This window comes from Caloenas nicobarica, chromosome 7, assembly GCF_036013445.1.
Source record: "Caloenas nicobarica isolate bCalNic1 chromosome 7, bCalNic1.hap1, whole genome shotgun sequence".
Lineage (NCBI taxonomy): Eukaryota > Metazoa > Chordata > Aves > Columbiformes > Columbidae > Caloenas > Caloenas nicobarica.
In genome coordinates this window covers 35,494,297-35,507,130 of record NC_088251.1, presented here as the reverse complement: position 1 = coordinate 35,507,130, position 12,834 = coordinate 35,494,297, and the positions used below count along the sequence as shown (strand labels likewise).

The following is a 12,834-nucleotide window of genomic DNA, read 5'->3' as shown; positions in this document are numbered from 1 at the left end:
ACAGCCCTTCATGTCATGAGGAGTGGGAATATTTGCCTGCATGGGGGAATCGGCTTCTCCTGGCTGACACGTACAGCTGGGTGATAGCTGCATCTCTCTTTTCTAGGGATTTGAATGATGCTTAAAAGCTAAAGGGATAGGGAGAAAGGAGAAGACACCAACATCTTTGGCGTTTTTTTTCCTTTTTTTTTTTTTCCCTCCTGGGTTTGAGCCAGTATTTTTAATGGCCTTTTTAAACTGTGAGAACGTTGGCTGAGGGCAATTAAACATTATGGCCCTCATCTATAACACACCTCATTCTCGCAGTGTTTCTCCAAAGTGATGCCTATGCCACCATCCATTCCTCAATGAGCCTGGAAAAACACTCCAAATGGGCTGCTGTGATCCATCCCGTTGCTCCCAATCCAGCTCCACGTCGGTCCCTACCTTTCTGGTCCCCTGCCCAGCCGTGGTGGTCGTAGGAGCTGCTGCTGTCCTTGTACCCACACCCAGATGGAGGGATGGAAAAGTTTTGCTTCTCCTTTTACCTGTGTCATAACCAGAAGCTGGTCCTGAGTAAATCTGTTCCCTGCCAGGTGAGAGCAACAAGTCTGCCAGAAATGCATTTCTGTTGCTGTCCCAAAGATAATTCTTTTTATTTTTTAGTCTCTTCACCTTTCCTCTGTCTTTTTGAGTATTTAAAATCCTTGTCTCCTTTGCTTTTCTTCTCTCTGTGCTCCCTTTTGCTGCTCAGCTTTTCCCTTCCCATCGTTTAATTCCTGCCCCATCCCTGATTGCTACCCTGGGTAGCAGAGAGGTAGAAGTGGAGCCTGCCTTTTCCCACCGTGTCCTTCTCTGCAGTATGCCTCACATTTATTTTCTGCTCCCTACCCTGCTTTTCTTAAGGCCATCTTTACCTTCCCAGCACTTGAAAGAAGAACTCCTCCTCCTCCTCTGCTGATGAATGACCCATTTATTCCTTAGCTTTTCCTGCTCTGTGTGATGGAACCAGATTGCCTGGTTCTCTGTGGACGTGCCACATCCTTGTCTGGATGGGGAAGAGGCAGAGGACATGTGACCCTCTGTTCAGCAGCAACCAGAGCATGGTCTTGGGCACCCTTCTCAAACCAGAGGCATGGAAATGAAGGCTCCATCTATAAATGCTTTGGTGGTTCAGACCAGGCTTCAGCTCAGGCAGTAGATGGCTCAAGCCAGGACACGTCCAGCAGCTGGTAACTCCTGAGCCAGGTGAGCCATCGTTTTGTCACCTGCTTAGTGTGGAGCAGAAGATCCTGTGTGCCATGGTGTAAGCACTTTTCATAGGAGAGCATGCAAGAGGACACCTTCTTGAAGGTCACCTGGCTTCCCTGTCAAGCATGGCCATGATAGCTCCTGTCTGCGTCATTAAAATAGTTTGCAGAGTGCAAACGTGGACATGGAAAGGTCTGAGCTATTCCACGTCCTCCCAGAAACAGGATTATCCACGGATCTTGACTGGGTTTGAAATCCTTGCAAAAGTTCTCCATCCCCTCCGTGTTCTCCACCTCGTGACTGTGCACTGAAGTATCGCTTCAAAAGCAGCAATGAGCAAACCGTGGTTTGCTCCGCTGACGTGCTGCGCTTAACCCAGGCTCAGCTTTTTCCGGGGCTGGGAAGCTGATGGAAAGAGAACAGGAGATCCAGACAGGGAGGAGAAATTATACAGAGGTGAGGAGAGTGAGAGACTGGGGAGGAGGGAAAGACAAAATTGGATATTTTTCCCCGATCTCTCTCTTTTTTTTTTTTTTCCTTGTTCTGAGGAAATGTGAAGATGATTAGAGAGATTTTTTGCAAAGAAAACGTCTCGGGGGAACACACATTGTTTGGCAGAGCCGGTGCTTCAGCCGGGATCACTGGTCAGAGGAATAATGAAGCGGTGGCTGGAGAAGCATTGTCAAGGAAATTATGAAAGGCCTCCAAGGGACGAGTTCGGAGACACCTCTTTCCCTTCAGAGGCTAATTTGCAAAGCTGGCAATTCTCTGCTTGCAGACAGGTGCCTGTGAGGGCATCAGATGCATATCTGCTGTCTGAGCAGTGCTGGGGAGGCTGAGCTAGAGAAAAGCCTCTGATGTGCAGCCTAGGAGGGTGTCTCGTTCCCTAATTTATTCGTCCATCCTTCAAAAACCAAGTATGAAACACGTAACCATTTTTAGGACAGGGAGCTCAGTGCTTTGTTTAGTCCTTTGTGTTAAATTCCTACTCTATTGACCTATTTCCACTAAAATCTATTGGTCTCTGCATTTACAGATTCACGTTAGCAGAACAGTATTTTGTGATCAAAAAGGTATTTCATTACACTTTATATCAGGGGGTGTGTGCCAAGATCGCCCTGATGCATAAAATTAACCATGGCAACGTGGCATCCTGGAGCATTTAAACACCTTACAGCACAATTCGATATATCTCGTGGAGTGTCCTTCAAACCTGGTATCAGAAGAAGTCTCCTAGAGAGTCAACTGTAAATTACGGAGCAAAGGTGGGAAGTCAAGATGAAAAGAGGAGAATTGCCTGAGGGAGGAGACCAGAGATCTTCATGTGTGGAAGTGAAAGATTAATAAAAACAAAAAAAAAGGCTGCTGCTAATATTTTAAGTAGCCATGCTTCGATTCATTAAGCTGGCTAGCAGTCAGTGGGCCATTTCAGCTGGAGAGAAGAGAGGACCAAGGACACAAATGAGAGGCATTGGTCTGAGAGGAAGATATAAAGGCTAAGAAGTGGGGAAAAAGGTATTGTGGCACTTAGGGCTCTGGGAGAGAGAAGAGAAGCTGGAAACCAGTGGTTCTTGAAAGCCAGGGAGGCTCCGGGGCTGGGAGGGAGGGACAAGCTGGACCCCAAGGCTTTGGCAATCCCAAGAAAGGTGCAGCTGTGGTTAAACACGGGATTGGATGATGCTGAGTGATGGAAAACAACTTTCTGCGGCAGCAGATCTGTCTTGCAGCCCCCTTCCAGGGAAATGACAAATGTTGTGTGTGTTTCTTTCATGCTGAGATATATTGAGAAGACAGGTTTGGGTTTGTTTGTCTCTTATTATTTATTTATTTTTTATTTTTGACTGGGATGAATGTAACATACCTGCAGGGTTTCCTCGCTCCCATTTGAGGCTAGATCAGGACTTTCTGCATATCGTGAGACGCTGAGGGGGGTGGTGTGGGTGGCCATACGCCTGCACATAACCTCCTTGGTCATCACTAATTGAGCAGCCACCTCTGGCATCGTGTCAGGCCGGCATCAGGTGTCCCAGGCTCCATGTACCAACTGTTTTCTTTTGTCTGGCTGACAGAGAGAGCACCTGGGACTGTCACAAGTGCATTCCCAGTGCAGAACATTCATCTTCTTAGTATCTGCTGGCCGTGAGACTCAAGTGTTGTCTTAATCCTCACTGGGTGTCTAATTCCAGAGGAGTTCAAGGGAGAATGGGATGCTCGGAAAAGGCAGCACAGCCTTCTGTGGCTCCCCCCAGCTGGTTCCTTGCACATCAGGACCAGCACAGAGGCCAAATTCAGCTCAAATAAAGGAAAATGAGGCAGCAGTAGAGGGTCAACACATCTGCCAACAGTAGACACTTAAGCAAGAGCATAAAAGCAGGGCAAGTGCCTATAGTACTTACTCTGATACTCTCCCTATCACCAAACACATCCAGCTAAGAAATTTCCTGAGTTGCATGTGAGTTTTCCGTTATTTGATCTATTTTTTTCTTTCATTAACCTCTCCAGTCTCTCCTTGAATATGTGTGGATTTTTATCCTCAGCATCCTCTGGTCTGTGCCTTCCTCTGATTAACCTGGACTGATGTCCCTTAACTCTTGTATTTTAAGAGAGAGGCTATGCCCACCCCAGTGACGTGGTTGTTCGGAGGGGAGTGCCTGGATTTGGCCCTGGTTTTGGCTGTGCTGTTGTGTATTTTCCCTTTTAAATCCTTTAACTGCCCACAGCATTCACAACTTGATTGGCTGTTGGAAGGAAGGCATTGTTTTGAGCCCTGAGCTGGGGCAGGTGAGAGGAGGAGGGGACCATTATAGCTATTATTAATATATTTTAAAGTGCATTGAGGTAACATGCAGGGTTTGCAGAGCCCACTGCAGCCTGTGCCTGGCTTGGAGCTCCTGGCCTGGCAGTGGCTCTGCTCTGTAAAACCTCTCTTTCAAGCACCAGGTCCACTCATGCACGGAGACTGATGGGAGAAGAGGCTCGTGGCCTCTTGCTTCCCCCTCTGCATTACTTCCCGTGCCATTTGGCATCGGCTCAACCAGCTGCTTGTGCTCACGTTGTCTGGGGTTTTTTTTGTCAGGTAACACCAACAGCATCTTTGCACTGGACTACATCAGTGGAGCCTTAACCCTGAATGGGCCGCTGGACCGGGAAAACCCTTTCTACAGTGCTGGATTCATCCTCACGGTGAAGGTGAGAGCTCCTCTGTCCAGGAGACACATTGGCAGAGTTGAATTGGGAGGGCAACCTGCATGGGGACAAGTCTTTTAAGGTGGAGGAGCAAATCTGGGACATGTTGCTGCTGTGGCCATCCTGAGTTGTGATGTGCTGTTCCCTGGCCAAGCCAAGCGAGATGTTTAACACAGCCACCTTGTATCGTGGCCCAAAACGTGGTTGCCTTTATATGGATGGCCAGAAAGGTGGTGGATGCCCTGTCCCTGGAGACATCCCAGGCCAGGCTGGATGGTGAATCATGGTGAAGATGTCCCTGCTCATGGCAGGGGTGGCACTGGATGAGCTTGGAAGGTCCTTTCAACCCAAACTATTCTATGATTGTATAAGGTCATTTTTGGGTGCCCTGCCTGGCTTCCCATTAGATTTCCCTCTGGTTGTATCTTTTGGCAGCATGCAGATGCCCTGGGATGGAAAATGACATGAGACACCTACGTTTGGGCAGCTGAATTGTGCCAATTTGTTGCCTATTTCGCATCTCTTCCCCAAAAAAACCTCAGAAAAACAGGAACATTTTGTCACATCAGCAGACAGTGGTGTAACAGGGCATCGTGTGCATCTGCCCGGCACAGGCAGGGAGTGATGTCGAAAGTTGCCTCATCAAGAAAAGGCACTGAAATGTGGCCTACCAGCCCCACCTGAGAGCGGTTCCCTGGCTCCGCTTGCAGCCCTGTAATTAAAATCAATACCAAGCTGGGCAGCAGGTTGGAAACACATTTAGCAGTATAGATTCTGCTGGACCGGGGTGGGGAAAAAATCAGCATCATAGGAAGGGTCATTGATTGGGAGGGCAGCAGCCAGCACTTCACCTCCTCGTTTTGGCAAGTGCGATGCTTTGTCGAGGGGGCGGGGGGGGCAAAGGGACAAGAAATCACCCCTCTTGGTCCCAGGCACAGGTCGTACTGTGGGGCTGTGTGAACAGGGAAGAGATCCACATCCTTCCCTGCTATCTCTTGGTTTGGGGTTTTATAGTTTAAATTTAGTAGAACTTGAGAGAGGGAGGATTGTCCGATTTTAATAGGGACAAAATTATCTGTTTAATCTGGGAAAGGTTTGTGAACCTCCAAACTTGCTCATTTTCCTGCCTGCATGGTAATGGAGTTCCAGCTACATTCTGTTGATCTAGTAGATTTTATTTCTCCTCCGCACAAGCTATGCATCCTCCCACAAATGTCAACTCTTTGCAACCCGCATCCCCGGGACCCCAAATGTTCCCTGCTGCTCTCGTCCCAGAGCACGCGGTGAAAATACAGCTGGATCACTCCTTGTTCGGATCAGCCTGTTCTGCTGCTGCGTGCAGAAGCGGTGAATAGCGATGAGCCATGTGGGTCGCATTAGCATTGCTTTTCTGTGCCCACAGCAAAGTGAGATGATCCAGAGGACAAGAGGAGGGGCTCTGCTTGAAAAGGCTGTTTCACAAGCCTTGCTTCTCTGGTGATAAAATCTGCACTTTTTTCTTTTGCGAAAGTAAAATTAAAGTCCTCCTTGAGACAGAGGTGTGATACAGAGTCATGACTCAGCTCTGTGTTTAGACACATGTTGCCAAACCTATTTTAAGGTCTAAATCTTGTTTTCCTCTGCTGCCTTAGTTTTTTGTCCCTTCACTAATACGATGATGGTTAGCTCCCTGCTCCTGATCCCACTTCAGGAGACAGCAGAGAAAATAGGAGTGCTCTTTATTCCATCGTGGCTTCCCTTGTTTTGGGGGCTGTCACACAGAATCGTAGAATGTCAGGGATTGGAAGGGACCTTGGAAGCTCATCCAGCCCAATCCCCCCGCCGGAGCAGGAACACCCAGATGAGGTTACACAGGAAGGTGTCCAGGCGGGTTGGAATGTCTGCAGAGAAGGAGACTCCACAACCTCCCTGGGCAGCCTGGGCCAGGCTCTGGCACCCTCACCGGGAACAAGTTTCTTCTCATATTTAAGTGGAACCTCCTGTGTTCCAGTTTGTCCCCTGTATCTTGCAAGGCAATTTTCTGGTTTAAATGCTCGTGGTAGGGAAATCACCTACTCATCCCCTAGCGTGACTCTGAGTCCTGACAACATGTTGCATGGTAGGGGCAAGTGAGAACTTGGCCACAGCCATCCTGAGGGAAATGTTAAACCCCTGGGAAGGTTTGTGAGAGTGCTGTGGGTCTGCAGCATGGGTGAGGGAAGAGCTGGATCAACATCTGTGTGTGTCAATGGGTCAGCAGTGTGGAAAGGTGCTCAAGGTGAAGGGACAACAGTAGAACCACCTAAGCATCCTTCCTTGGCAAAGTGCAGGAAGCAAAAGCTGCAAGAGTCTCTAATCACAACACACACACTTTCTTTTACATTTATTCTTTGAAAAATAAAGGCTGCCCTGTTGTTTTCTCTCCTGGTAGGGAACAGAGCTGAACGATGACCGCACGCCCTCCAATGCCACCGTCACCACCACCTTCAACATCCTGGTCATTGACATCAACGACAACGCGCCCGAGTTCAACAGCTCAGAGTACAGCGTGGCCATCCCAGAGCTGGCCCAGGTGGGCTTTGCCCTCCCCCTCTTCATCCAGGTGCAGGACAAGGACGAGGTGAGATGTCCTCTGCCACGGGTGCTTTTGCCCATCCTTTGTAGGGGAGCACTGGTGTGGTTTGGGGGGTGAAGGGAAGGAGAACTCGCGGATTAACCTGGGATGAGGTGCACGGTTATGTCGTGGTAACTATTTTTTCAGCTCTTGCTGCTGCCCTTGCTGTGTCCCCCGAGTGCAGCTGTGGTGTGTATCTCGCTGCAGCGGGAGTTGCACGGCCACTGAGAGCCAGAAAATCGGATTGTGTGGGACGCTGGTCCTCGCCCACTTCTGAGGGCTCTTGTCAAGCAGTCCTTTGCCAGTCTGTCTTGGAAAGGGAGGAGGTTTTCTGCAAGGGACCCACCAGGGAGGGGAAAGGATGGACTCCCGGGCTGTCTGTCCTGGGGGGGCCGTGTACTGCTGCTGTCAGGGGGGAGATGAGAGATCCGCACTGGCGTGGAGGGATTGGGATACCAGTTCATCACTGCAAATGAGCCGCTCGTTTCCCCTTCATGTTAACAAAGCTCCGATTTATTACGCACTGGTCTGTGCCATGGAGGGATTGCAGCATGTTTCGCAGCCTGGGGCTTGCAAACCTTCAATTACTCTGATTATTTGACTTGTGCAGTTCACGTCTGGCTGCTTCAGCGTGCCGGTACCCTCCAAACCCACCACGCTGCCGTGGTGTCTGCCTCAAACAAGTGCTGACACCTCATGGTGAACTTTCTGAACTCCCTTGGAAAGGTGCTGGCTACAGGCTCCTGCCATCCGTATTCCTCTTCAGGCCAAGCGAGAGATGAGGGGAGAGGGTTTGTCAGGGTAAATGGCATTGTCAGGATGCTTTCCTGATGCTTCAGGTAAACTAAGTTTTAGCACTGAGGGATATGAAACAGAACCTCTCCCCCTGCTCCCCGAAATCTCAGTGGATCAACTAAAGCAGGCATCTTCCAAAAACTGGGAAATTATAGTTTGTGGCTGAAAACCAGGGGGTGTCTCAGGCTGAAATGATGGACATGTTTTTCCCCAACCCTGCTTAAAGTTCACGAAGTCTTTTAAAGCCACCCAGAAATCCCTTTTTTTTTTTTTTTTTTATTCTCATGAAGTGATTATGACACAGAACTAATAATCTACTTGTGACATGATGTCACCACCCAAGAGTTATGAGTTCAGCCTGAAGAGGTGCAGATGAGCTATTAAGCAGATAAAGAGACTGTTTTCTCTTGAAAATGTCAATTGCTAATAAAGAAGATATGGATATGACAGATGCTTAGGATAGTTCCTGAATAGAGCCGCTGTCATGCTTTCTGAGAGATGTCAGCAGATCCATTCTTGAAGGGCATTGTAACACTTCTGTTTGTGCCAGAAGGATGAAGGATCTGTCATTATTTCTGGTTAAAAAGCTCATTTTACTGGAGCGACTCCCATTCAAGAATTCACTTTTCAGCCTTGCTAATTTTAAAATGGGAGAATAAAAAATAGCCTTGCCTTCCCAATCGTGCCAGCAAAAAATAGAGTCATTCTTTTGGTGTTATTTCTTTAACTTCCTGAGATTTCCCCAAAAGAACTGGCTGAGATTTTTAAAACTGCTGAGAGAGGACCTCTCTGCTAAGGGACTTTTACTGTATGTGTCTCTGGAGACAGTCATATTAGCATGGATCACTTTGACCACAGCATTATTTTCTCTGATAAGAAGCACAGGAGAGCTGATGTCTTGGAATATCTGGAGGGAGCAAATTTATAAGCAATTGGGTTTATTTTCTGCATTATCCTGTGGTGGATCTTTCTTATTTCCCTCATGGATGCTTGCAGCTGGATTAACAGTCAACGTAGTGCTTTGGGGAAAAAAACAAGAGGAAGATACCCAGGCTGCAAAAGAGATGTATATGAGATAGAAGTGGGACTGCATCTGCGTCCAGGCTTGTTCTAGCCCTGCTTCCTGGGCAGTGTATTTATAGAAGTCCCAAGACCCCCAAACTTTCAGTAAAAAACTTACAGAAAAGGAAGCTCGTTGCCTGACGGTGATATTTTGTATGCTCGAGTACCTCATAAAAGTTGTGAGGCTTTTACAAAGCATCCGGATTTGAGGGAGCTGAGATACCGCTGTGCTCCCCCATCTCCTGGTGCTGTGGGTGCAGGGGTGGAGGGATGGGACGGCAAAGGACCAAGGTCTTCAGGCAGGGATGTGACTGAGGACGTGGCTGACAGAAGCTATTTTGCCGACACGGCCTTCACGCTGGAGATGACATGATTCATTTGCGTTAGGGGCAAAGGAAAACAAGAAGAGAATTATATGTGTCTCTGGGGAGAGAAGCTAAATAAATAAATGAGAGCAGATGGATAGAGGCACATGAAATCAAAGGTAGAGTCTTGGGAAAGATCGTTTTGCTCGAGCTGTGTCTCCTGCCTCCCAATCCGTGTCGTTAGTCCTAGGAGAGCCCCTTGACAGGTTGGTTTCTGTCTTGAGCCAAGCCATCCAGCTGCCTTCTGCCCCACCAGCAAATTTGGATGCTGTTCCTTCAGCCCTCGTGTTTGGGGAGGTCCTACTTGGATGGCGCAACCCACGCCTGACCCTTGCCCCGTGCAGGGGTCCTGTGGGGTTGGGTGGCTTTGGGGAACCCGCCTGCCGTCACACTCCGGTTGCGTCATTGTAGAGCTGGGCAAAGGGGTGTCGTATGGATCCAGCCCTTAAAACACTCTGCGTGGGCCAGCAGGCCATTCAGGTGTTTTTTTATCCAGGCTCACGTGGCATTTTCAAATGGTGGGTTTTTGGTCTTTCTTTCTTCTGGTGTGTTCTGCACAAACTTAAATGATTGCTTTTTGAAGGAGTTAGATTAAACGATTCAGCAAAGCACTTAAAAATGTATTTACGTTGCACACAAGACGGCGCTTGAAAGCGTGCTCTTGATTTTACCTCTGTGTTTAAGTGCCTTTCTGGAGCTAGGCTGGCGTTAACGTCTCAGACAAGGTACCTAAGCAGGGTGCCTCCAAAGAGAAACCCGTTCCTCTGAGCCTGTCCCTTGCAAACCCTCAGCTTCTGTCCTTTAAACGTGGTCCCAGCCTTGCTCGGAGAGGAACTGCCAGGGGCTGTGAGGTGGGAAGGGGAACATCTCAAGAAGGATGCACCCGGGTTGAGCCGAGATGACCCCAAATGTGGATTCAGAATGCAGCCAAGAGGTGTTCAACTGGCTGTGCTGGTTTTTCTTTTTGCATTCTCTACGTCTTATTGAAAACACTTGAAGGCAGGAGAAATCAGTGCATGGGGTTTGCAGACTGTTTTGGACCCGGTCTTCTGTGAAACAAGGAAAAAGCGTTTACCTCTGCGTGGCTGAGTTCGTCTCTCTGCCAGATAAGCAGCAAATCACTTGAATATCTTTCCAAGGCTGTTTGAGAGCTGGTTATAAAAATCTGTGAAAGTTTCCTGGTATTTAGACTGAGCTCAACTGGACACTGCAGAAGACCAGTATGTATATTCATACACACTCCCAGACTAGGGTTGGATTCTCCTCTCACTCAATAGATCAGCAGGGATGAATAAATCCTGTGTGTGAAATGGAAGATTAAAGCCTTGAATGACTCAGTTTTGCAGCAATGTGTGTTTCCACGTTGAGTCCAAGAGCCCTGAGCTGTGGAATAAGCTTGCATTAATTTATTAGGAGAACTGTTTAGCTCAGGCTCATGTGCTCCAAGGCTGGCTGAGGTGGTGGTCATGGACATCCTTGCTGGATATGCTGGTATTTTACAACCTGGTGGTTTGATGTAGTATTTTAGGGAGAAGATAAGGGTTTGGCCATGCAGGAAAAAGAGCAGAGCATCCTTCAGGGCATTCCTCCTTTGAGCTTCCTATCGCTGCAAGATCCGCAGAGGTGTATTGAGAGAAATAGTATTTTCACAGGGCATGCCAGAGAAACCAGCTCGTCTGCCCTGGATTTCACTTGATTTTCCTTGACACGGTTGACTGAAGAGGAAGAAAAGGGCAGAGGCTGTATAAAGCACAAGTATGATGGTCTGACATTTTAAAATAATTTGGAAACCATCCTCCAAAATAAGCATATTGAGGAAGATAAATGAGAAATTTAAAAAAAATAAAATCCAAGCCATGGGAACACACGATATTTGTTGTATAAAGCTACATCAGAGACTCGCATAGGGATATTGCATGTGCCCATGCGTGTGCAGGTGCAATATATGAATCATCCGTAGCATATATATGCATATGACAGACACGCACACTATAAATATGATCTACACAGCAAGGAACTGTAAAGGGGAATTGACGGCACTCGAGTATTCTCTCCCAAAAGTGCCAGCTGCCAGTCGGGCTGAATTAGATTTCACAGGGGTTTTTGCAATACATGGAATTCACCAGCAAATTACCCTTAAAGAGGGAAAATCAATCATTTGGAGCAGAGATAAGCTGAAGGCGAGGCAGCCTCGGATTGATCCCGTCTGTGCAGGCGTGTGTGGAATTCAGCAGATAACCTGGGGAGAGCAGGGAAGGAGAAAACTCCTTCGGGAGGGGGGCAGTGGGCAAGGACTGACACTTAGGATGGACAGAAACAGGAGAAAAAGGCTGGGAAGGAGGATGGGAAAGGCTGGGGACCATTTTGCTCCAGGCATCCCACATCACCCGTGACCCCAGTGAGGTCCTTAGGGACACGAGGGACAAGCGCCCATGGCCAGTGGGCTCTTGAATGGGTGTTGTGCATGGGTGCTGGGAGGGAGGAATGGGTGCTGGGAGCCTGAGCTGGCTGGGAGAGAGGCAGGTAACTCCAGAGGGGCTGTTCAGAGCACTCGAGTTAAATGCCTTGAAGTGGGTGGAGAGAATAACCCTCTTCATGCCGTGTGTTTTCAAAGGCAGGATTAAGCATTATTTGTCTCTGACTAGCTAGAACCAGGCATAAGGTATCCAAGCTGTACAAAGAGGCACTAATTTTAAAAAAAAAAAAAAAGTTTTTTTTTTTTCTGTGTTCCTCCTCCACCACTCCTGAACTCTTAGCACTTTCTTTTCTTTGCAAACTTGCCAGAATGAGGGATATTAAACATGCCTCAGCTTTTTGCAGGTAATAGCCGGTGCCTAGAAGGTGGCTGGGAGGAAAACTGGAGTGATGCTGGATTTTGTTCTTCAGAAAGGCAAAGCTCTCCATTTTGGAAAAGCAAGCTGCAGCTGAGCTGGGGAAGAGAGAATCAAAGGGAGCCCTGTACCAAGTCAGCACGAAAAGAAGTAAACTGAGGATCCCTGGCTGCTTTTCCCAAATCTAGCTGACTCTGTGCTGAAAATGCATGCAGGCCACCAACCTACCTATGCAGCTCGGTGATATCAGAGAGTGGTATGGCCGAGGAAGTGTTGTTTGCTTGCCTAGAGGTTTGGGTTATTCTTTTTTACTTTGAGTTTTTGTGTGGCCATTGGTAAGTGATGCCTAACACTTGCCTGGACTGTTGGAAGTTGAACAATTTCTGAAGTGTTTCCGTGCACGCTCCCATGAGGAAGGGGCTGGGTGGGAGCAGCAGTGATGGATGAAGCCAGTGGGCGATGTTGGGTGAAAAAGCAGAGAAAGTGCTCATGATTCATCCTCAGTGCGAGCTGGAACAGCTGATGTGGCTGCTCCTGGCCTCCTGATGTGAGAAGGGGTTCCCCGATTTGTGGCGAACTATGTCCTGTGAGCACGTTGCGCAGGTTGGGAGAGCAGACTTTTGGCCGTGATTCATAGCAGATGCATGAGCAGGTCCATTAAAAATTGTTCAGATATGAAGCATTTGGGGTAGATCAGCCAGCAGTCACTTGTTTGGAAGGCGGGTATCGGCATGAGGCTGATGCTGGCGTTGTGGCAGCAGGGACATAGGGC

General features: G+C 48.2%; 1 protein-coding gene across 1 annotated transcript in view; it reads left to right on the top strand.

The window, feature by feature from the left end:
• Nucleotides 1–12,834, top strand: part of CDH23 (cadherin related 23) — a 193,365-nt gene that overhangs the window by 99,948 nt on the left and 80,583 nt on the right. Inside the window, exons 9-10 of the mRNA XM_065638593.1 lie at nucleotides 4,307–4,419; nucleotides 6,827–7,015. Of these exons, the coding sequence (XP_065494665.1) occupies nucleotides 4,307–4,419; nucleotides 6,827–7,015 (302 nt within the window). The remainder of the gene's footprint in view (nucleotides 1–4,306; nucleotides 4,420–6,826; nucleotides 7,016–12,834) is intronic.